This window comes from Sinohyriopsis cumingii, chromosome 3 (genome assembly GCF_028554795.1).
Source record: "Sinohyriopsis cumingii isolate HCF-2022 chromosome 3, ASM2855479v2, whole genome shotgun sequence".
NCBI classification, from domain to species: Eukaryota; Metazoa; Mollusca; class Bivalvia; order Unionida; family Unionidae; genus Sinohyriopsis; species Sinohyriopsis cumingii.
This window is the reverse complement of record NC_142963.1, coordinates 41,642,297-41,669,646: the sequence shown is the minus strand read 5'-3', so window position 1 is coordinate 41,669,646 and position 27,350 is coordinate 41,642,297. Positions and strand designations below refer to the sequence as shown.

Below are 27,350 nucleotides of genomic sequence, written 5' to 3'. Positions count from 1 at the left end.
CTGTACGTGTACGCGCCAGTGATTTGGCTGATTGTACGCACCAGTGATGTTGCTGATTGTACGTAGCAGTGATGTGACTGATTGTACGTGTACACACCAGTGATGTGGCTGGTTGTACGTACCAGCCTATGGAAACACCATTTTAAAATTTAAATAACTCTGGATTTCATAAGGCGCATTGTCAAACCTTTAATTAGCAGTACAGACATATCATTGATACCGGCTTATGTGTAGAGAAACCACACGAGTCGCGATATTTTTGGGATCTAAGTGTGTTTGATACATGTGTTTTCAATTCCACACCAAAGAGTCGGGTGCTAATTTCAGTAATAAGTTTTCCTAGCTCATGTCTGTAAAAGGATCGAAGTTCCATCAATAAAATATTATCTCTATTTTATCACTTACAACTAGGGTACAATTTCAAAGATTCCTTGTACTAAAGTCTTAATTTCGTTATTAAACCATTAGTGGCAAGCCAAACACACACACACACACACACACACACACACACATATATATATATATATATATATATATATATATATATATATATATATATATATATATATATATATATATATATATATTCTGTTTATCTTACCCATTTCTAGACTGGTACACATTCTCCCATATGATTAGATGATTAGTGCCATGACTCATGAGAACTCCTTCACAGATCCAGCAATTAGTGCGAGCGGAAAACTCGTGAACATCATCATGGACCATAATCATGACTACGGACAAGGCTAACTGCTATTGGATAGCATTTCCAGGTAACCAAGCGCAATGTAAGGAACACTTCAGTCGCGTCCTTGCCACGATACAACATCGGCTTCGAATTCCCTCCGCCGCATGGGACATGTTGATGTACGTGCGTGGTATTTAATTAAACGGCGGGTTATTAGGGAAGTGAAGCTTCGACGTTCAGGTATTGGAAGTCTGCGTAAATCACATACACATTTCATAAGTTGGTATTGCAATTATAAATAAGATGGACATAGGATTTGTGCTTTTTCTCCGCGTAATTCTGTAGGGACAAATGGATATTATTTGTTATGTTAGCACCCCATGACTCCATTCCAGCAGATGCTGGATAAGAGTTGGAGGTGTCACTCTGTTTTTCGTTTCTAAAGGTCATGGTTTGTGATTTATGTATCCCCCGTCCAACCAATTTTGGATTTCATGTGTGATTAGTTTTGTTCTTTGTTTCGTTTCACCATACTTTTGGAGCTGTCCCTGCATGCGGGTTCTGAGTTGTACTCCGTTCCCACTCGGTACGTAGGTCGGTTCCATTCTCAGGCCAATACTTGCAAACACTAGTGTTTGTGATTGTTTTCTTGCTTTGAACCGTACATGGATAAAACTTAAGATCGTACTCCTTTTCCCTTTGCAAAAGTCCAGGGTGAAAGTTTCCGCTCCCAACCCCATTTTGTTATCGTTATTATTTTGAAGTGACTTGACATAGTCATTCAAGTCCGGTGTGGTGCTGTTTGTGTGTTGTGTTGTAAGTGTATGTTTTCCTATATGGACTTACAATATATAGATCATATCTTCTTAGTTTCGGGTCAACTATCTCATTTTCAGTAGTGTCATGGTAGATTTGGTAAATACACCCTGGGGATTAGTACTGTCTGTAATTGGATAGTTATATAGTGGCTTTTCAGGATGGGGTGTAATTAATCATTGTCAGTTAGTGTTCCTAAGGTTTCCTGGCATTATAGGTTAGTACTGAGATTTTAGTGGGATAGTTTGTATATAGGTGCGTCATTTAATATGTCATTTAGGAGTTATTCATATTTTATATATATATATATATATATATATATATATATATATATATATATATATATATATATATATATATATATATATATATTTAGTCAAATAAAAAGCATTTAATAAAATGCGTAGAGATTTGCAATAGCGAGCCAGTGAAGTTTTACAGAGAGACCTGTGCTGACGCCGATACTCCTTAAAATTGATTGTATATTTTAGTTTATTTAATTTTCGTTTTTGTTTTATCGTTTGAAGAATTTAAATTAAACCAAAACAATGGTGCTTTGGTTAGCTACTATTTTCTGACAAGTATGTGCAACATCGCAACCACATTTTCTCCCCTCCCCTCTTGCAAGCACTTAGTCAAACATTTAGTTTTAATGTTATTTTCATTAATTAGGACAGAAAGATTCCCCGCTAAAATAACGTTTTCCTTGTGTAAGACGTACATTCTATATTACATCTTTACATCTGCCAATATTTGTATATAATTTGTTACGGGTGATATTAAAATACTTCAGTTCCATCTTTTGGTATGGTCTTTCCAACTCTAAATTTGGCTTTTTGCGTTCATTTTGCTACATGCTATTAAGTATCACACTGGTCATATGTTCACATACCGAAAGGTACAATGTAGCGCAATGAAAGTTGTTAAGTTATAGCATGACGCAAGATGCAGTAAATTGATGGCGTATTATGACAACATAACGGCGCCAAGAGACTTGATTAAAACCAGTGAGGCGTATCGGGTATATGGCAATCTAATAGCCAAGGACTGAAAAAACGGATCCGAGCTGCCATGTCTCGACAGTATTCGATGAATAATATGACAATATAGATCAGGGGTCTCAAACTCAAACCACCCTGAGGGCCGCGTGAGAGCATTTTCGATGGCCCAAGGGCCGCAATACATTTGTTATCTCTCGCGACACCTTATGACGCGAATCATTTTGCGAGTCACAGGATACAGCTTGGCGGGCCGCATGCGGATCGCGGGTCGCGTGTTTGAGACTCGGATAGAGATGGTTACTTCTTCTAACAGTGTTAATTTATTTATTCGTTTATTTTAAATGAATTTACAATATCATGGTGAAGAATGTGAAGAAACTACGCTTCTACCTTCATAATTATTTTCTATTTCCAGTATAATCTCGGGTCAGAGAGGTTGCCCCGGGCGACAGAGGTTTTGGGGTGTCAAAAACACGGGCGCCAGAGGTCTGGAGGTGCCAAAACCCCATTTACCCTTAGTGCGCCGCTGATTGTTTATATTAATGGTCATATCGTAAACTAATTATCACAATATTTGAAAATAAAGAAGACTTTTTGTAAAATGTTCAACAATTTCTCTCTCTCTCTCTCTCTCTCTCTCTCTCTCTCTCTCTCTCTCTCTCATACATATGTTTACATGCTGTGGCCTTACCATGTACGTGTAAATATAAATTGCCCAAGTAAATATTTTATTATATTCAATGCAGAATGTGGTGACGATCCGAGATATTTGTTATTGACAATTCTAATGGCTCCATCAACGCTCTGAAATATGTTAATAATTTCTGCATAAATTGTTTTTGACCCATTTTGTTAATGACGGTTACTCACTGTTAATTAATAATGTTCACCTTTACTAAGAAATCAGGCACAATTTACGTTGATTTTGACAAAACATCGTCAGAAAAACCAAGATGGCAACAAAATAGTAAAGTTGATTTCATACAAATATAATAATGATACCGGTAAAATTTAAAGAGATAATAAAAAAAAAAGACTCGGAATACATAGATTATTATTCAATACACAAATAACAATGACATCCTCACATTAAAACATCGTCAGAAAAACCAAGATGGCAACAAAATAGTAAAGTTGATTTCATACAAATATAATAATGATACCGGTAAATTTAAAGAGATAATAAAAAAAAAAGACTCGGAATACACAGATTATTATTCAATACACAAATAACAATGACATCCTCACATTAATCGATGTCATTATGTAACGATTCAGATTCATAATGTTTTGTTATAAATAATAACAATCAAATGTTTAATACAAATAACAAACAATAGTTTTCTAACTAAATGCCAAAAGGACTGCAGAAAATACCACCTAGTTAAACATAAAATACACAACGCAACACAAACCAATACGACAAATCTCGTGATACCAAGTAAAGTAAACAAACGTACACTGTGAATACTATTCGGAAAACGGACGTCCTATACCATGATTTATCAAGAATCAGGATAACATAACTTCAAAAGACCTTTATATACAAAGAACATTTATCATTGTTTAAAACAAGATTTTAATATAGAAAATTATTTTTAATGTTACCCGGGAATCCGTATTTACCTTTCATGAAGTTTATGACTTTCAGTCACATATTCCCTGTTGAAAATGATCGTTGCGACAATACATTGTTTGAGAAAAGATGATAAAAACTACATTCGTGACAAATTCCGTTATTTATTGAATTGTCCCAAATTCTACAAAGAAAGAAGTACATTTTTAAAACCAGTCTATTATTGCGAACAGTCCATCGTAATATTAAGAAGACTTATTTGCCACCAATAACTGCAAACTGCTCCAAAATCTTGGCAAATGTGTTGCTCTAATATTGAATATAATATCATAAATTGTGTGATATTTGAGGATTTGGAAATAACTCATACATCATAACGACATACTATTTCTTCTCTTCTACAACATCTTCAAGAGAGTTAATTTATTCTGCCCTAAAGTGTTATATTCATGCACCCAAAATTTTCATATTTCCTCTGAATGTTTCATACTCTTGCACTGATTGACCAATGATGTGATGCATATCAACATAGGTTAGTGACGTCACCTTGTAAAATTGTAGAAGCTATGGTATTCTCATATGCCACCTATGTGTGGCCTGAGATGGTATCCTCACATGCCGCCTATGTGTGACCTGAGATGGTATTTTTATATGCCACCTATGTGTGGCCTGAGATGGTATTCTCATATGCCACCTAAGTGTGGTCTGAGATGGTATTCTCATATGCCACCTATGTGTGCCCTGAGAATTACTTTCATTAATTATTGTTTTGATCTGTTCTGTGTTGAAATCAGTGACTTTTTTTTTTTTAAGCAAGATAGGTCCTTGCTAAAATAAATGGTCTGCATGACAAAAGTACTAATCAAAGGCATTCGACTAATTGTTTGTTCAGTGTAATGGTGCAAAATTTCGTAGAGATAATTTCGCAGTACATTCTGTCAGGTTCAACGTGACAGGTAAATATTACAATTTAAGTATGGGTTCGACTCGCTATAAATTGTTGACTACGAGTGATGGAATCTGTTCTGATGGGGGCATGAACTGAATTTAATTAAGACTCGCTCGATTAACGACTAGAGATAGATAGATTACAATGTTAACGCAAGGTCAATAATGGTAAATGACAAGATTTTGAGACAACCCAGGTAAACTTTTAGGAAGCTTTGGGCCATTTGAAACAGGTGTCATAAAATTATATTTTCCAGAATAGTTATTAATAAAGGCGGATTAGAGAAGATTATTATAACTTCTATGGGAGTGATAAGAATTTTGGCGGTTAAAGTGGTAATCTTGATTGGCTAAGCTAAACGAGGGTTTGTGAGTTCCCGTACAGAATTAAGGCTGTTAAAGTAATTGCCATTGCGATAAAAAGCAGTTCAAGTTTTTTTACCGATGGTGAAAGTTTGGTGGACTCCGGGGCAAGTAATAAGTAATTTCTTTCGTTAGACAAATTGTCCAAGGGAAAGAGGGTCTGGAACAATTAGAGGCCCGTATCCAGAGAAGACACAGTGGGATTTGACCTACCGCACTTGTCAATCATGCTGATCCATTAACCAGTCAGCGAACGTAAATTAGACATTGCTTTCGTCCGCCATTTTCCTCCGACAAGCTCCTTGGCAATAATGAATGTATTAACACAAGTATTTACAACGAGTGAAGTCATTAACTCGTGTGAATTAAGTTGTGAATTCTCAGAGAATTGAGTAATGTGTGTCGACTGTCATATCACAGCCGGTAATGTGTAGCCATAGCGGAATGTGATGGGTTATCTAAAGAGGTTTAATTATGTCATGGTTTCAGTTGGAATGCAACAGCAGTTAGACAGGACATAAATTCACGGTAATAGGTTTGCGAGTGTGTATTAGGTGACCATAGCCAGTTCTGGTGAATTTCGATACGTCATATCTGACGCAGAAAGAGTGGGAACATTGTTGATCCCAGGAGGAGAAAAAACCTAACTGACATAAATTTAGATTGGGTACTATATTTTTATTTTTTAAAGGAAAGAAAATAGTGCCATACCTGTATTGCACATTGGGGAAATAACACGATACGATTTAATTCTGTTCATTTAATTTATTAAATTGTTGTATTTTACATAAGGGGGCTCGTGTTATTCTATTCTATATCTCTATTATTCCATCCATTAATTTCGGATGTTATTTTACTGATTACTCGATCCGTGCAATAACACCGTGGTTGGTCATCACAAAGATAACGATAACCCAAAACCATAAGGATATACAGCATATACGATCACATATCACCCCACCACCTCCTGACAGTTAGAAATGTGTGATTTTGTTTCAATACGTTTGTGTTAGCCTTTCACAACAGACCTTTAACTTCATGTACCCATACCTACTCTAAGTTGTCCATTTCAAACCATGCAATTTGTCGAATTCCGGTGGGACTATTTTAGTACACAAAGAGAGCATCATGTGATAGATTTGTTATTTTTATTAAAGCAGTTGGTAAAATTTAATGACAAAGAGATATTTAATCCGTTTAAGCATACATGAAAACTAGCATTGTTCACCTATTTTGCATTATTTGATAACAACAATGCAAAAAATAAAATATAAATAAAATTTTATTATTCAGTAATACTATAATTGAACACAATTTATACTCATTCAAGATTTAGCAAGACATTAATTTTTAAAAAAATTAAATTTAAGAATAATTATTGATCTACAAATTCAGCATTTCAGAAAATATTCACGCATAGAAAATGCAATACACAATATACAGCATATACGAATGCATAAGGCAAAACACAGTATACAGCATATACGAATCAATAATGCTAAATACAACATACAGCATATACGAATAAATAATGCAAAGTACTATATATAGCATATACGAATAAATAGTGCAAAATACAATATACAGCATATACGAATAAATAACGCAAAATAATATATAAAGCATATACGAATAAATAATGCAAAATACTATATACAGCATATACGAATAAATAATACTAAATACAATATACGAATAAATAACGCTCCTACATCCGCACATATCATATATAGGACACATTGTACTAATGGTATGGAAAAATGGGAATCAGCCTGGAATTGGATGAACATAAAATAGAGTATATATGGGTTTGGCTGACCAGGATTGGTTAATAATGTAAGTTATATTTTAGGAAAAAGAATCTTTTGAGAGATTATTTCTGTTGCAAGTGTAATAAAAAATAGAGACGTTGTTTTGTGATGGAATTTCAGTCCTTTGACAGTCTTGAGTTTGGAACACTCATTACTAAAATTAGCACCTGACTCTTTGGTGCGGAATTGAAAGCACATGTTTCAAACACATGCAGGTCCAGAAAATGTCGCGGCTCATATCCTTTCCTCAACATAGAAGCTGACATCCAGGTTTCATCTATACATATAAATATAAATTTGATTATGATCATTTAAAAATTTAAAGTTATTGAATTCTTAATATCATGGTGTTTGCTTAAGTTTACTATGGGAACTGAATTAGTACCGTGAGTCCTAAAAATAAGACTGCAACCACTCTGTCGTTTCATTGACAAGGAACTGACTGGCTGACGTATTAATGGACACGCGCATGACCAATCGTACTATATTCGCAATGTTAACAAAATATTACGAGCTCTTTAAGCAAGTGCATATACATAGGAGCGACAACTGTATAATTCAGTTATTTTTAAATTTGCTGTTCCTAAAATCTATGATACATTTTTATTGAAAAGATTTGAACTTCAACATTTGCGTACAATAATACTCCTCACTCCTTGCCCCAATTATACAAATATTCACCCGAAGAAAAAGAAAACAAAAACAAAGAAAATAAAACATGAAAAGTTCTTTGTTAGACTTTCGTTTTTAAAATATGGGTTACCTGTGAGATAATCTTTCATCGTTACTCCGTCCAGTCATTCCTACGGTCGTGGAACAATTTTGTTTCTTTACCTAACTAGTTGAAAACATGCTTATTTCAATGTGATTCTATTGGAAAGTTGTATTTATTAATTTGACTTTTTTTTTTGTTGTACATAGAACAAGACTGATTACCGTACTATGTTTATTGGTAACAGAAATAGATTATATCATTATTTGCTAGTACTTCTTAGTTGAAAAGAAATAACATCCCACGTGCATGTGACACTTGATGGTGTAAAAAAAAAACTTAAGGAGATTTGATGATTCAGAATGTTAAGTTTAAAACTGATAGAATCATCAGGTTGGGTTGGTGGGTGAGAATGTTCTGGTTTTGCAGAGGTTCTGGGAGATTAGTAATCGTACTACTACTTCTACATGAAGATAATGATGACGTGACCCGGCGTTCGTTGGTGGCAGTTCACTGGTCTACTGAAACAACAACAACTACGACTACTATTTTCTGTCGTGCCATAAATTATACTTCCATTTCCGACCACAAAAAAAAGCATAACTGACGCTGGTACTGGTGTTACTCCATCAGCAGAAGTCTCTTCTAACTTCTTGCAACTAACAAGAGCACCACCACAACCACCACTGTTCAAAAAACTACCGAGTGCTTCTGCTACAAATAAAACGCATCTTCAGCTTGAAAGCGCGATTTTTTAATTTTGTGAAAACAATTTTGTTTAACAAAAAAGGAGTAATCACCTGGAAGGCAAACTAAATAAAATACCCCCCCCCCCCCAAAACAAAACAGCAAGACCAGAAGTCGGAGTTTTAAAGCTCTTCCACGGGTCAAAAGCTTTTTCTTAATTAGAACAGCAAGGTATTTATACTTTGATCTACAAGTCCGCCACTGGCAAAAGAAATAACTGTTCTTTGACCTTTGAAGTTTCCGTTGGTACTAATTTCTGGCTCGTGCATTTAATTTGATTGGCATGCTGCTGAGTTACTCACTGGCGCTAAATATTGAAGTTCCCTCCTGGGACGCTCCAGGAAACTCTAGCCTGGTTACCCCATTTACCATGAATGGAATCGTCTGACGCCGCCATTGACCGCCATAAACATTTTGATCGATCGTCGTTTTCGGGGCGAGAAAGTTTTCAAAGTTTAAACAAGTGGTGTTGTAGGGGTATAAGAATTTTAGAACTGTGAAGAGAGTTTTCAATGCAGAGATTTTAATGCTATATACTGCAAAGAATTCTGATAATTCGAAATAAGGAATAATGGATCTCGAGTATGATGTCGCGAAAGGAGATAGTTTTATGGAAGACGTTGACCAGGTAAGTTTTAAATCTTGTTTTCTGCCTTCATATCACGTGTCTTTGGATTATGCAAGTGTAGGATTTTGTGTAATGGGTAATATTCTTAGATATAAAAGTTAATTATTTTGATACAGCAAGTTAATCCATGTTCATAGCATGCACCGGCTTCCATGGTTGTCCATCATTGGTCATGTTATCACCCAAACATGATCAGGATGGGCGTGTTATAAACTACTTGATTGATTTGGCATTAATGTCGGAATTTTAGGTGTAAGTTCAAGCGTTCTTAGATTAAAGATACCGATCTTTTCATATACTCGCTGTAAAATTGGAATTAAAGTGTTGCATTTGCAACTAGTGCGTGGGCAGGATGTGACAAAAATGTATTGGCGTGCACAGGGGCTCATTACAAAGAAAATTAAGACTCTAACCTTAACAATATTGGGAGTCTAAAACATAAATATCAGCGTCGAGGTGTTTTGTGTAGGACTAGTATTCGATTGAGACCTTTTATATTTGGAAAGGTTAACTTCAAAATGTAAACCTGTTTGTTTAAAGAAAATAACAACAAATTATAGAACATATTTCAGTTGTTGTTAACTGTGTCACTATGCGTGACGGCAAATTTGAGAAAGAGGTGTGAAGCAAGTAAAACTTTCCTAACCAAAACTGCTGCCCCTTCCAACCCAAGTGTTCAGGGTGCATATCAATTATGATTCATTCAACTGTGTTAGACAGCCCTGTAGTTCTAGTTGTTTATGTATGGCTGTAAGTTTAAAAAATGACAAACTGGCCCATTGGCTAGACATAATATAAAAAGTGATGATGACATGACATCAACAAACTGACATACAGTACATACTTTGCAATGTAAAACCATATATACATACTTATGAACTGCAAATGACAAAGATCCTGATCTACCATGCCATAATGCGCCTGTAGAGTCTGTCATGTTTGTTTTACTGATTACCCTGAACAAACTGTCCAGACCCAGGTCTGCCAGGGCATTATGAGATGGCAGATCTGGTTCTATGCAGTTTGCAGTTGGACTCGTCTTACAAGTGAGTATGTGGTATGCAGAGAGCAGTGCAGCAGCTGAAAGGAAAAGGTGGGACTTGAAAGAAAACTTTGGAACATTTTAGCGATAATTTTTAGCATCTCGGCAAGCATTTTCCCATAAGGATTGGATTTTTTTCTGTAGTTATCTGGTGCTAAAATTGAGCATTTTGAAATATTGTGTATGTTTGAACCAGTTAGCATTATTGTGCTTGTGCATCCACTGATACACTTCACAACAAAAATACATTTTTAGTAAATGTAGCTTTCTCGCAAAATATTTTTATTGAATGTTGTTCTTATCTGTTCTGCATATCAATTCCAAATTAAAACAGACCATCCATTGATATCACCTGAAATCATCACCGTTGTGAACATAGCCACAACTGGTCACACTGTGTTGTTATCAACCCATGTACATACGCTGGATGTAGCCGATGTCAGAATGTTCATACTATGAAATAACATACTGGCATGCAGTAGTGTACATGATACAAACTTTGTATAAAAAATGGTATAGTGGTAGCATATTCTTTCAGGAAATATTAGGACCAGTATGGAATCAGAACCCCCCAGCCTCTGGCCCAGAAAAGAAAGACCATTGACATCTTTATCTAAGGTCTCATTTGAATTGAAAAGGTGGAACTTAGCCACCAGTGTTAAAAAGTAATGTAAACAGTATATTATATACATGTTCACTATTTGTTAAAGAGTATTCTTATATTTTTATGTAAAAAAAACTCCTCCCATCTCCATCTCTCAATGGTTGGACATTAAAGTTTTACAACAGGGATCTTTTTTGGGGGGGGGGTTAACAGGAGTTGAAAAGGCGAATCATGTGTAATATAATTATGATAACAAAACCATGCAGACTTTATAATTTTAGCAATTGACTACTAAACAGTATCTTCCCAGTTGGTCGAATTCTTTACCAAAATTATGGTCCAGATAGCCATCATACAAAGGAAATTTATTTATTTTAACTGCATCAATGAAACCACTGGATATATTAGGTTTGGAAGAAGGAAATAGAGTGGGCATTTCTAATCTCAACTGGAATACTATTCCAGAGAATGTTCCAGAGTATTTTAAACTTTTTTTTGAATAATTCCTTATTGTGTTTGGGAATTGTATAGTGTTTGGTAGACATGGATCATAGGTGGAGAGTAATACCAGGTAGTTTATACTGGAATAGTGATTGTAAATATTCAGGAGTACTATTATTGGACATCAATTTGGGTTTTCTCAAACAGATTCAGTCTTTAATAGATAATATTTTTAACGTACCAGCTAAATTTTGCTTGCTTTCCTTCTGGATTGATATCAGCCCAAATGCTCATTTTTTGAAGTTGTGCTACCGTTGCTATGTTTTTATCATTTGAATTATCCCATACTGTATTACAGTAGTCTAAATAGGGTTGTATGTAACTGTTATAAAATAGTTTTCTGTGCCTTTCAGGGAGAAAATGTCTTATCCTACTGAAAAGCCATAAACTTGAAATAACTGTTTTGCTGATAAGTTTGATATGTTCAGTCCATGATAGGTTATTACATGTATCTACAAAAACACCAAGTAGACTATCATGTCACACCATTTGCAAAGTTTTATCCTTCCATGTCAGAGATAGTTCATCACTATCAAGATTAGTTATTTTTTTGCTGTGTTGAGATAAGTCCTATTTTAGTTTGACCAGTATTTACCACCATACCATCTTGTTGGTGGTTACATCATAGCATGTAGTTGAAATGGTATTAGTGGGAAGGTTTGCATTTTCCATTTGGACCCTAAAATCCATAGATGCTTTTCTCATCTCATATTCAAACCATCCACTTGGTCATGGTTTGTGGCATAGTAATTTAAGTATTTTGTGGAAACTGTCTGCATCCATCTCATCTTTAAAGCTATTCACAGCATGTGGTACAGAACTTGAGTGGTTTTGTGGAAATGACGTCTCCTGTGACTTTGACCATTGTGCTTTAATAGGTATTTTAGATCAACCAATCTTAGTTTGAGTAAGGTATGCATACTCTCGTTTGGAATTAGCATGATTATCATGGCTGAGAACTTATGTAAATACTTACATCAAACAGTCAGTTTCATTATTTTCAAAGCTTTAGTGCTGTGACCTCTATTGTTAGCTAACCTGACCAGTAGATAAAGGGAATTTATGGCATTATCCTTTGTCATTTGTGCTGTTCGTTGTTCACAATTGCTGTTTGCATCTTTTTCTCAAACACTAACTTATATAATTGCTTATGAGTACAGTTGCAAACTGCACAGATGCTGATCTGCATTCTTAATCTCATAATGCACTAGCAGATTTCTGTCTGTGCAGTTTGTTAGGAATAATAAATAGAACTAACATCATAGACCATGGTCTGCAGGTTCATTATGCTATGGCAGATCAGGCTCTTTGTTGTTTGCTGTTTCAATCTACTTATAAGTGTGTATATATAATTTTCAAGAAAATTTGACCAAATTTGAAATAAAGCAAAATGGTGTGAAGCTGTTTCAGATTTCTTTAAGCAGTGCCAATGTCCACTTGTTCCATTTCTGGAATGAACACTGCTGTAGTTGAGCAACATTGGGTCTCATCTGTGCTTGTGTAGTGACTTCACCAAGTTCTGATTGTTTTCACTTGAAGGAGTTTTTATTTGTAGAGGTGTGCTATGAGGTGCCGTAGCGGACAAAAGCTGGTCCAGTGAGAAAGTTGCAGTTGAAATTACGATATCGTATGCTGAGAAATTCAGTATCAAGTGTTGGACAAAATTGCATGTCATTAATGTTCCATTTTCAAGATCAAGATTTTAGATTTTATATGTTGAATTATACATTGGTGGTTTAAAGTTATATTTCCTGTGTTGACGTTTTACAGTGTATATTTTGAATTACACAGCGGTGTTAAAATTTCAGTAGCACATGTTGAGAATACCCAATTCACACTTTGTGTGTAACTTTTCGTGATGAAAGTTTCATTTCTTATGGCGAGTAGATTTCATCTGTTGAATTTCAATGCAACGAGAAGCAGCCTCCTTGTTTAAAAATAATGCAGCCCGTTCATGAGAGCAACCTCTAGTGAAGAAGTTCATAGTAATTCTCGACCTGTGAATGGTAACTTTCAAACTGTAAATGCATGAAATGTAATGGTGCCTTGTAATTAAATACACGAATGATGTATCTTAATACTCTATATTATTTTGAATGTTAAAGTGTACATTGTGTAATGTTACTTTTAACACCAATACATCATTTTGTCCATATAAAAATAGCAATTCTTACAAGCACAATAAAATGTCCAACCACTGCTGTGTAATTCAACAGATACTATCTAAAAACTCAACATACGAAACGGAATTTTCAGCACAGTCAATGCGATTCAGCATGTTAAATTGAAACTCTGAGACATATGACATTAAAATTTCAACAACCGCCATGTAATTCAGAAGATAACAATCTAAAAATGCAACATTTGAAATCAAATTTTCAACCAGCACTGTGTATTTCAACAGATAAATACTCAACATATGAAATGGAACTTTCAGCATAAACTCGTTGAGCCATTACATAAATTAGAAATTCTCACCTTATGACATTGAAATTTCAACCACCGCCATATAATTCGAAGAACACAATCTAAAACCTCGACTTAGAAAATTGAACTTTAAGGACAAGTGTTTCTGATACAACACATGAAATTTGAATTCTGGACATATGACATTAAAAGTTCAATGGCAGCGTTCTGATTGGACCAGATTTTGTCCGCTATGGCACCTCATAGTGTGCTAGTCATGTGTACACTTACAATTACTTATGTAGACTATGATTCTCAAGGGTGTTTTTTAACATTTTCAAAATGGGGCTCATGTAATTGCCAAATTTTTTGTGTAAAAATATAACCATGAGAAATTTTGTCTTTGTTTTACATGCTTACAAAATCACAAAAATTTACAAACAAAAGATTCTTGAACATTTAAATGATTCAGAATCCAAATTATGTCTTTTGTTTTACATTTTTGCTAAATCACAAAAATTGACAATAGATTCTTGAACATTTAAATAATTCAGAAGACTAGGTCATTTTGACTGATAAGATCTAATTGCTATACATGTATATACATCATGCAGTTTCATTCCTAAAATCAGTATAGTAAAGCCAAATGTCACATTTTTTTTGAAAAGTTTAAAATGGGGATATTTTATATTGGGAATAGTTTACACTCAGATCGGGAATAATGGATAGCATTTGACATTGAGAATGTGGACAATTTGTGACGTAAAACAGGCCCAGAAAAATCCCTTGTTTTTTGTGTGAAAGTGAGACATAGTTTGACTTCCATGATAATGAATACTATGGTATTGCATATTATGATTTGCTGTTACACTCACTTATGCAAGTTGAGTCAAACTACATGTTGTTGTTGTTGTAGTGGGGTTAAACATTTTTCAGCACACAATAGGCTATACATAGTGGCCAGTATTAATAATGGATGAAGAACCCGGGAAAACCTTGGAAAGAACCACCGACCCACGAGAAGCTACTGGCAAGCTTTCTCACATACCCATGTTAGCCGAGCCTGAGACTCGAACCCACGCAGACAGAGGTGAGATGGCAGTGATCTATATTGGAGAGTGCTTTAGACCACTCGGCCACTTGGGGCCCCCAAACTGCAAGTAATAAAGATCCTTATTTGCCATAGCATAATGCACCTGCAGATCAGGGTCTTTGTAATTTGCTCTATTGATTACTCCTGGCAAACTGTACATACTCAGATCTGCTGGCGCATTATGTGATGGCAGATCATGTTCTGTGCTGTTTGCAGTTAGATTCGACTTATAAGTGAGTATATATGGTACTGAACAGAATGCATCCATTACTGTACATATTTTTTAACATTTCATCCAAATTTTGCTCACTTTGAAAGATGTTCGTTATATATTATTTTATTTTCAGTGGCAAGATTAATAGTTGATGATTTGTATTGGACATAAAATCCTTGTACTAATTTCAGTTAAAATACATTCAAGTGAAAATACTTTAAAATACCTGTAGAATTTTTTTATGCACTGTTCTTTGAGAGAAATTCTGAAACTAAATGGGATAAAAATGCCAGGCATTAAATAAGTGACATATAAAACAGTTTTACTGTTGACGATGATTATTTCTGGCAAAATCATTATTTAAAAAAAAACAAAAAACTTCTTTGTACATCAAAAGTTTAGTTTAAAAATAATTGTAATTGTTATGTAATTGCTGAGTGTGAAAAATCCCTTTTACAAAAATTGTTCTTTTTGGAACTTTTAATAGATTTGCTGCTGAATGACAATAAAGACAAATTATGTCCAACTAAAAACAAGGCATACCTTGATGTACAGGTGAATAATGTACTAGTGATTCAGGGTCTGTGTTTTTCTAGTGATTACTCCTAACAAGCTGTATAGACCTAGATTCATTGTCACATTATGCAATGGCAGATCAAAGTCTTTATATTTTCCAGTTGGATCAACTGTTATAGTGTAGGAAACATTATTTGCATGTTCCTTTGTTAAGAAATTCAGTCCATCACATTGTTTGTTCAACTTCAGAAATGTTGCACTGGCTAATGTTGATGACATCAAGGTTAAAATTTGCAGACAACTTTATATCATCAGACATATTGTTTACACCTCTAATAGGAATATACAGTATTTTTTGTACATAGAAAATGTATCTAAATTATTTTATATGCCAAAATGAAAAAACTTGATGATGACAAGGCATTTGCCTTTTCTCCTCTTTGGGATACTGATCTTGCTGTATACAATAGCACCACTTAGCATGCAGAAGTGAGTGAAAGTATGGAGATATATTAGAACTAGACTAACTATTTAACCATCTTGCTTTTGTCAAATTGCCATGCTTCAGTTAGTTAAACATTATTTTGATTAGATGCTTTAACAGTCAGTAACTGGGGGCACCATATGTACTGGGGGTGGGTCACTGGTACTTACATGTAGCTCTGCTGTTTATAGACCAGAAGGGCCTATGGGATGGTCTGTTGTCTGTTCTCCATGGGTTGTCTGCTGCCCATCCATTAGCACAAGTTTGTTACAACTATTCCTTCTAACTTTTTTGGAGGTTTGCCATAAAACTTGATGCACACACAGACAATAGTCTAGTTGGTTAGAAATAAAAACGGTGTTGCTTATACAATATGACCACCCCAGTCACGGGTCATCTTGAAAATCTTGTTACTGCCACACTGGCTCATATCATTGCTTACAATTTAACTGTCAAACATTACTATAAAATAATACAAAGAAGGGCACTTCTCTCGTTTCTCATGTGACATATTTAAGAATAAACGACGATATTTCAAGCAACGTTTCTTGTAGCGTAATAAATTTGGTACTGGTGTTTAGCACATGCATTTGACTTTGTATACCTATCCAAACTAAGGCTTACAATCATATCTTTAAGGAAGGTTGAAACCATGTTACCACACTCCTGCTCAAAATGTCCATGATCACTCCCGCTTAATATGCAAGAACAATGCGATGAATGGAATACTGCATTCTCATTGGTCAACTGAAAATAAGTTGTAATTAAATGTAGGATGTAATTTTCTTTTAACCAATGAGAGGACAATATTCCATTCTACCGGATTTCACTTGCATATTAAGCGGGCAAGATCATGGCCATGTCAAGCAGTAGCATGGGAAAATGGTCTGGCATTTCCTAAAGGTATGATAGTAGTTGTTGTTGTTGTTGTTGTGGGGTTTAACACCATTTTTCAGCACACGATAGGCTATGCATGGCGGCCAGTATTAATGGTGGAGGAAGAACCCGGGAAAACCCCAGGAAGAACCACCGACCCACGAGAAACTACTAGCAAGCTTTCTCACATACCCACATTAGCTGAATTCTAGACTCGAACCCACGCAGACAGAGGTGAGATGGCAGTGATCCGTAACGGAGAGCGCTTTAGACCACTCAGCCACTCTGGGCCCCGGTATGATAGTAAGCCAAACTTTGGATAAGTCAAATGTCAGAACTAAACATTGGTACCAAATTTATTGGGCTTCATAAAATGTAGCTGGAAATATCAGCATTGATTCTTAAATAGGTCACACAAGAAAGTAGAGAAGTGTCCTCCCGTGTACTATTTTATGCTATATGTATGGCTGGTAGTTAAATTACAAGCAATGATAAAAGCCCCTTTGGTTATTGCTGTTGACCAGAATGAAGGTTACGTCACCATAGGGTTTTCTCTGCAAGACTAATATGTTGTCTACTTGGTTCTAAATAGAATGTTGCCATTCTGATATCCTGTTAAAAAAATTGGCCACCATTGTGTAAATCTTGAAAATATTGATTTTACTAATTCTCTGGAATGAAAAATAAACCTGCCACTGGGTTATCAACAGGAGAGCAACTTCTTATGATGTCTAGTTTGTCTTAATTAAAAATGATGCCAGTCTGATGCCTGATGTGTCTACCAGATTGACTCTGTTGAAAACACTGTCATTGCTATGCCTTCTGAATGAAAAATGTATGTTTGTTTTGGATTTTTCAACATAGCCTTAACTGTTTTCCAGTTATATCGCTATGATGTCTGCAGTGTGGTCGTTTATAGTGATGTCTAGCACTGGGGCATCATGCCGCAGACTTCTAGCATGATGTCCCACCCAGTCACATTATCCTGACATCAAGCGGACCAGTCCTAACACTAACCTCTTAATGCTGAGTGAGAAGCGAGGCAGTTGCTGGTACCAATTTTATAAGTCTTGGTTTGGTATGACTTTGCTAGGGCTCGAACTTGTGACCACCTGCATCCAAGGTAGATGCTCTGTCTGAATGAAAAGTAATGTTCACATGGGGTTTTCAACAAAAGAGATCTTATGATATATACCATAGTTGGTCCAAAATGAAACTGGTGTTAATCTGATGTCTATTAAGGGCACAACAATGGAACACTTGTATTGTCCACTTACCACAGGATTTATTCCTGGATGTATGATTATGTAAGTCATGTAGATTTCTAAAAACTGAATGAAAAAAATAAACTGAAGGTGCGCATCATATATTCAGATCATACATGTATTATTATTTGTTGTTCCCCAATGCAAGCTTTTTTGGCATCAAACTCAGGTTGCAGATGAGCCTGAGTTTCATGAGAAATGGTGGATCTAATTTTGATAAAGGAAACAGAATACCTAAGAGGCAGACCAATTGTGGAATACATAATGGTTTCATCCATCCCTGTGGAAATGAGAAAACTATGGGGCATAATCAGCTCTATGCACATGGTATCATGACTGAAAGGAAACTATGGGGCATAATCAGCTCTACGCACATGGTATCATGACTGAAAGGAAACATCTAGTGGCAACTTCTGGAATGCCGAACTTGCAAAACTCAATATTCATTCGCCTGGTTTTGAGACCTTAAAAGATCATTTCTTTGCCCTTCAAGCACATCAGGCAGAAAAAATATTCCGCTACTAAGCAGGGCATTTAAAACAAGAACATGTAACAAAATGAATTTAAGAATTTTTATACTGGACATACTTGCAGTAGAAAAGATTTTTAAGTTTATTTAAGAAGACAGTGAATGCAGTATATTGTGTTGCTTAAAAATGAAATGAAAAAAGTGAATGTAATATAGTCATTGGAGTTTTCTTTCAGGGGGTTGGGCAAATTTCCTTGATTGAAATGGAATTAAGCCAGGTCAGTAATTGATATAGAAAAGAAACTTTTTTTTATCTATCTTGATTCATTCTAGCTGTGCACAGAAATAAACAATAATCATGCTTCCCAAATTGCCTGAAATTTTCATTCTTTTATAATAATGCTAAATATTTTACAGTGAATGAGCATTAATAATCAGATGACCTTTTATTCTTGTGAAACAAGAATACATGCATAATGCCCTGAATTAATGTAAAGAAATAAAGGTCTTTTCATTGGGACTATTATTTTTAGGTTTGCAACTATAACCTTTTTGACAGAATGAGTCCTGGACTAATTTTTAAAATTCTAGTGAGAACCCTTGTTCTGGTATTACATACTCTTAACAGATAAACTTGCTTATAAGTTGAGTTAAATTACAAATTACAAACGACCCTGATCTGCTGTAGAATGACGTTCTTGCAGATCAGGGTCTGTATTGTTCGTTCTACTGATTAATCCCTTCAAACTGTGCATAGAATTGCTGGCACATTATGTGATGCCCTATCTGGGTTTGCAATTGTACTTGACTTTTAAATGTGAATATTTATGGCAAGTTATTTGAAAATAAAAAATATTATTTGTGAGCCTCACAACTAAATTGGCAAGAGCTAGGTTGTACTTGATGTATATGTACAGAATTAGTGAGCTGGAATATTTATTAATGTTATTTTAAAACTAAGTATTGATTTCACCAAGATTAGTAATATCCACACAGCAAATAAAACCCAAGACAAAGTCAGACAATACCTAAAAATGAAAATTATGGTAAGTTTAATTTATGCTTGACTAATCAAACCTTTAAAATTTATAGGTATTTAAAGTACATGCTGGTACTGTGGTGTGATATCAGTTTAAATTTATGCTACTATCCTAATATTCTTGGCATTTTTTGTTGACAAGGTGTTTATCACACCACTGTAATTAAATATATAGCATTTTCCTCCATGGTCTGTGGCACTTCTGTATGTTGCAATCATGGACAGTTTTTAAAACCTAATACTTGGTCACAGTAACCACAGGAGATGGGGCAAATCTTTGAAGCAAAACAAGTTCTAAGGGATTTAGGTTAATTATTCTTTGAGCACGTCTGTGACCGGGTTTATTTAAAAGAAATTTCTCAGAACTCAGAGAAAAGATACATGATGATGAGCATGGAAAAAGTTTTAGTTAAAAGCTGCTTATTATGTTGGCTGTTTCACTGACCCATTTCTTTTGTTTCAACATGCCTGCATTTGAGTTTGATAAAAGATGATAAGATATATGATTTCCCAGAGGATAATCCAATTTTTGGGGAAAGAAGGGATGTGATTAGGCTAGGCAGGTATTGAAGACTTATCAGTGTGATATCCATGTTGCTGTAACAAAAACATTCTTCTGTTTAGCAGAGTTACTCATGTGGTTGGTATGCTTTTTGATGTTTCATTAGAAACCAGCCAACACATCTTGTTTACTCCTTGTCCCATTTTGATCTATGAAATAGCATATAGTAAGAATATTAGCTGTACACCATGTCTTCATTATAATAGCTGTTTAGACAAAAGAGAAGGTCTTTTTGGAATAAAAATCATTTCTTTCATTGAATCATTTCCTTCTGGAACATTGGTTATCTGGGATTGTTTTCAGTAGTCTGAATAAATTGGGCCACAATCCTAATCTTATTTTTTTTTAAAATAATGCTGAATTCCCAATTGTGGATCAATTTTTTTCTAAAAATGGTGGACCATGGCCTTGCTTCCTAATCACTTGAGAAAAATCCCTGTTCATTATTGTCAATTGCATCATTTAGAGCTGTAGATATGTTATATATTTGAGTATTTTATGCCAACAGATTGACTAAGAATATATAACAAAATTGTTAAATGCATTCATGTAAAACAATTTTAAGTATTTAGCTAAAGGTTTTTCAGTGTATTTCTTATGTCACATGCACAAGTCCATGTTTTGTTTTGATAGTACATTGGATCACGCATACATGAATAATGCACATGTTTCCAGTTTCTTGCCCAAAAATTATGGGTTGGTCAGTTAAAAAAAATAATGGTTGTACCAGTTAGTCCCAGATGAAAATGGTGCCACTTAGATAACCAATATGGCCTCCATAGTGACCATTGTGAAAATTGTATAACAACAGCTCATGAAAGGATGGCTATATCAACATTTTGTTTACACTAAAACACTTCTTATCATGTCTACTTGGTCATAACTGGTGCCAGTGTGATGTCCAGTGGCCATTTTGAAAAGTTTTGTTTTCACTATTCCAGAACAAAAACTAATAATGCCACAAGGTTTTTGCCAAAAGACTTCTTATGATGTCTAGTTGGTCATAAATGGAAATGGTGCCACTTCCACACCCAATATGGCTTTCACAGTGCCCATATTGAAAATCTTCCTGTCACTCCTTGTCTGAATGGGGATTTCACTGAAAGACTAATTATGATGTCAAATTGATTGTAAGAAGATGGTGCTGCTTTGACATCCAATATATCCACCTCATTGGCCCACTCGAAAAACTTGTTATTGCTACTTCTCCTAAATTGCTTGTCATATTGATATTGTGCATTCACCAAAAGACTTATGATGTCTTGTTGGTTTTAAATGAAAGTGATGGCAATCTGATATTCACTAAGGCCACCATGGCAGCCATGTTTAAAATTTTGTTACCCCTGCAAAATTGGAAAGTGATATCAACATGGGGAATGAAAAACAGAAGATTATGGTGTACTTTATACTTTTCATTCATCCAAAACACCTCTTGTGGAAGGAGAAGGTTTTTGGAGTTTATTTAAATGTGAATGCAACATTCAGAATGGTTTATATTGAGGCCGTATAGGACAAGAGTACCTCAACTGGGCGGATACTCTATTGGCAAAAAAGTATTTCCAGGAATTCAAAATAAAACCATTTCTTCCTTTTAACTGCAAAGTGCTGAAATTATCTCCCATATTATATGGGTACCACAATAGACTTTACAGTTAAGTAGATGTTATTTTAAAATTATCACCTGATAATATACACGAAGAGATGCTCATTTGCATCAGAAACAGTTTAGATTTCAGCTCAGCACAAGTTGTCATAAGTGAACAGGCAACATCACCAATGAGAAATGACTTTCTTACCTACATTAGGCCTATCTTTCACAAGTAGACCATCAAAAATATTTAATTTTGCTCATAATCATGGTAGATAATTCCTTTAATTGAATATGGGAAGAAATCAGATTAAGAATGGATTCAAAGAAAGAAATAATTGTGTATGTTGCTTTGTTTTCATTCACTATTATAAACTGTATATTGTGAAATTGCTACAAAAAATCTTATATTTTTTATATATTTTTTTAAGGATAGAAACCACGCAGAATATTTCAAAATGTTTCTGACAAATTGGGCTACTGGCCCCGTATTCCTGAATCCTTGTTTAAACCTTGAGCCACTTTTCTTAACTTTTAAAGGCTGAGAGATGCAATTTTGCATCATGATGCAATATCTTCTTTCATGGCCTGTGATGTCATAGTTCATGATAGTCTTGTGGGTGGTATCTGAGAAAAGAAAAAGGATGTAGCTTTGCACTGATGACAAGTAATGTTGACAAATTATGCACATACCAAAAATAATCTGAGAAAATGCAATTTGCAGACTGATTTTCTTTACATTTCATTAGATCTGATAAAGACCTGATCAAACTTCAAATGGATGAACCATGGCAGTTCTTGGGGTAAAATTGGGATTTGGAGTACATGAATACTGTACATAGAGACAAAAATCATGGGTTCAGTCAGCAAAAAAAAAAAGGAAAAAAAAAAGAAAAAAGAAAATTAGAAGATAAAGGTGTCCACATTTTCACCCATTTACTCAAGTGTGAGCCTAACAGTCAATCCAAGACAAATTCTCTTACATATCTATAAAACGGTCAATATGAAATCTCTGATTTAAACATGCCGCAATTTAGCTGGAAATCCCCCTCCCCACCATTCTCTTCTACCTTCGTTTCAAGTAGGAATAAAAATGAGCTAGCCTTCATGAATTAAGCAGAAAGGTCTTTCTTGTGCATTCATGTGTACTTGTATTTTTTTTTTTTTGTTCCAGTGTCAAGGATTAAAGTACATTCTAAAAACACAGACTAAATGACTTGAATAATTGATTTATTTCTAACTTGGTGTATGAAGTTACTGTATATACTCACTTATAAGGTGTGGGACCAAATGCAAACAACATAGGCAAAGATCTGTCAATGCATAATATGCCAGGAGGTCTGTGTTCTGTTAATACAAATGTACAAGTTGGATCAAACTTCATCAACCTAGATCTGCCACTGCATAATGTGCCAGCATAATTGGGTCTACTGGTGCTCACTTAGGAGTACTGTCTAACTGAGCACCAGTAGACCCAATTCTGCTGGCACATTATGCAGTGGCAGATCTAGGTCAATGAAGTTTGATCCAACTTGTAAAATGTATATAAAAGTGGATGTAGAGAATGTGACTGAATCCTCATGAAATGTAAACTGTTTAAACTCATTACAAGTCAAATCCAACAGCAAACTGCATTGACTTAGATATGTGGTAGGTTTGTGATATGTTTTCCTACCACCAGTCAGCTGTACCTATGTCACATGACCAAAAGGGCAGCTGTGCCAGCAGCACCTGCTGCTAAAAGAGTAAATAAACCTCACACTGATGAGACATGGAGTTTAGTTGCATCAACCAGAACCTTTCCCTTTGTAAACAGAACCAAAGGGGAAAGGACAAGGAATCCAAATTACAAGACTTGTGTCTAGTGAGAGGTAAATATGAGCCCAAGTTCAAGCAAGCGAGAGCCAGGCATGGAAATCATCTCAATTCATGCCATTTTTTAGGAGGGAGTATGAGCCTAGACTCAAGCTAGCAAAGGGAAAACTTGTTGTGGAACAGAACAATGAATAACCTCATCAAAATCTCCTAAAAAATCTGAATGTGTATTATTTTATTTCAGTAACACATAAGCAGAGGGTGTACAGGGAAACAACACATAAATAAACATTAAATAAACATTAATATTTAGAAAACACAAGGGGACATCACCAAGTCTTAACCAGCATATTATGGAACAACACAGTACATTCTATATTTGTCATTCTCCCATGTTTTACCATCATTAATGGCAGACTACCATTGTTATGATTCTATGGTCTTACAATAAGTAATAAGTAATAAAAAAAGAACAAAACAAACAAGTTATATATAGTTGAAAATTTTAATTTACTTCCGTAAAATACAGAACGAAAAAATTAAAAATAGCTTATGGTATGGTGAATGAAATATTAAGAACCTCACTGTCTGAGCAATTCCAACAGTTTTGAGTAATCCGATATCCAGATGAGTTCCAAAGGTATTCTGAATGATAGCAATATACTGATGTGTCAGCAATACAGAAGAAAACACTAAGATATAATCCCAAAATGTCTTAAATGAAGTCATGGTAATTCCAATACAGCTATGAAGCCAAATGTTTTTGAATGTTTCACAGTAATTCTACAACTGTGGGTCAAATTAATCTGAAGAATTAAGAGCACTGTAATTTCAATGAATGATTATGTTAAATTAATGAGTACCTCTCACTGTAACCTCCGAGACTCACAGTACAGTAGTCCCCCTCTTGAATGGCCTCCCTGACCAGCGGCCACCTACTTCTTACGGCCAGAATCCCTTAGCAATGACGAGTTTGTATTCAAAAGTACCCCTCATGAACAACCACCCCTCTAACACAACCAGCGGCCAGCATATTAGTACAAAAATGGAAAATATTCCCCTCACGAGCAGCCACTTTTTTTCCAGTGTATCCAGAACCAATAATTAGTTCATATTGTGATGTAAGGTAAGTAATAAGATTATCATCGATACAACGTCAAGTTTCTGTTACTGAAAAAAGTGTTGACTAATGTACATGTAACCCTAAGATTAATATTATGTCATTGTCTATAAAAGCTGATATTTACAGGAAATGGGCTCAACACTGTTATGATAGAGTTTTGGGCTTCACACATCTGTAGAGTTTTCCTCATTGATGGTTACAACCTTACGTAATTGTCAAGATCATAACAGAGTCAATATAGGCTAAAAATAGATTTTGTGCATTAACACACACACACACACACACACACACATACACATGCAGAGAAATTAACTTTGAACAAAACAGGGTACCAGACAAAGGCTGAAAAATCATGTGACAACACATTTATCGCTTCCTTTACAAAGAAGGCATTTTGTCCGCTCAACAAAAGTTTCATCTGCACAAATAAATCATTACCAGACATTATCATGTCATCACGTAAATGGTAACATATTAGTTTAGAAGAGAGTCAGTTATTCAGTTTGATGACATCTTGTGAAGTGGGTAGGGTGGACTTACCGAACAATTTTATCTAGAAGAGACTCTAATAAAACAATGTTGTGTTGAAAAGACTCGAATAAACGTCGCAACCGATAAAGAGGTTATTCAGCAGCAGTGGGAAAATGGAGCAGATGGAAAGAGAATTATGTATATACCAATATTTAAATGATATATTTGAATGGTTTTGCAACGTGCATGACAACAATTGTTGTTGTTGTTGTAGGGTTTAACACCAGTTTTTAGCACTTGATAGGCTATACATAGCAGCCAGTATTAATGGTGGAGGAAGAACCCGGGGAAAACCCCGGAAAGAACCACCGACCCACAAGAAGCTACTGGCAAGCTTTCTCACATACCCACACTGGCTGAATCCGAGACTCAAACCCACATATAGGTGAGATGGCAGTGATCCGTAACGGAGAGCGCTTTAGACTACTCAGCCACTCGGGACCCCCCATGACAACAATACCTGCTCGCATATCACACGCCAAGAGTAAGAACTATTAATGTATATTCAGTTGAAATAAGTCTATTATTATAACAATAAGAACCTTTTAATAATTAATGTTACTTTTAAATGAAGATATTAAATGCTTTGAAGTATGTAGCTTTCTTACTATGCACACTACATATACTTCTCACAAAACATTTAGCCCCCCCCCCCCTCTGGAAAGGCAACCTGTCTTATAAGGCCACTTTACCGGTGCAGAAGGGATGGCTGTATAAGAGGGGGACCGCTGTACTACTAAGAATGCTTTATTTTATGCAATTCTGTAATATTGGTTACCAGAGCACATTAGAAATAATGGAAAAATAATGCAGTAAAGGCTTGAATGAATCATCTTTGTATTTCAAAGTCACTCATATCAGTAAACAGATCGGGGGCCCCGAGTGGCCTAGTGGTCTAAAGCGCTCACCGTTACGGATCACTGCCATCTCACCTCTGTCTGCGTGAGTTTGAGTCTCAGGCTCGGCTAACGTGGGTACATGAGAAAGCCTGTCAGTAGCTTCTCGTGGGTCGGTGGTTCTTCCTGGGGTTTTCCAGGGTTCTTCCTCCACCAATTATACTGGATGCCATGTATAGCCTATCCTGTGCTGAAAAATGGCATTAAACCCTACAACAACAACAACAAGTAAACAGATTAACTGTTAACACATTAACCCCTGGAGTTTTTGTTATTTTCATCTGAAATTCGAATAGGAAACACATTTTGAAAGCTATTTCTGAATAAATCCCAAAACACCAATTTCCAGGTGACCTTCCAATTAGTTAACATACTGCCTAGTTGTGTTAGAAACATCGTTTTTCATTGGCTATTTGGCTTGCACATGAACAGAAGGGTAAAAGTTCTTTTTTTTGTGTGTGCTAAACTTAAACTCATCACCAGGGGTTAATGTGTTAACAACACTGACCAATAAGGAACTAGTTCAGCTTGGCCTCACAAAAAGGTGTGTCCTTGTTAGATCAGTGTGATGTTTATTTGTACTAACAGTATGACTCAACTTTGAAACCTATGAATGAAATATTTATACACTACACATGACTTGTCTTTGAAGTGCAAACCTACTATTGATAAGGAATTTAGTATTTAAAATATTAACTATGCAAACCTACTATTGATAAGGAATTTAGTATTTAAAATATTAACTAAATAACCCTTAAGTTGAAGTATAATTAAGAATGATGATATACATAGTATAGATACACTTAATCGTGTGAATTTACTCGTTTTATTTGCATACCAATTTTTGCTGATTTTCCAGTGTTCCTAATAATCTGCTGTTGGTCATATTTACAACAAGTACAACATTTCACTTACTACCACGAGCCATATAAGAAAATCCACTACAGTTTTATGTCACTCATGGTTGCCTCTAATGCAGTTTCTTCATTTCACATGAATGAACAAAAATACATAATTAGCAGTGCAGTGAAACAAG

At 35.2% G+C, this 27,350-nt stretch overlaps 1 protein-coding gene across 1 annotated transcript in view; it reads left to right on the top strand.

The window, feature by feature from the left end:
* The first annotated feature begins 9,044 nt into the window (after window positions 1-9,044).
* LOC149802751 (uncharacterized) overlaps window positions 9,045-27,350 on the top strand; it is a 103,102-nt gene continuing 84,796 nt past the window's right edge. Inside the window, exon 1 of the mRNA XM_089953827.1 lies at window positions 9,045-9,290. Coding sequence (XP_089809953.1) covers window positions 9,234-9,290 — 57 coding nt within the window. The 5' untranslated portion in view covers window positions 9,045-9,233. The remainder of the gene's footprint in view (window positions 9,291-27,350) is intronic.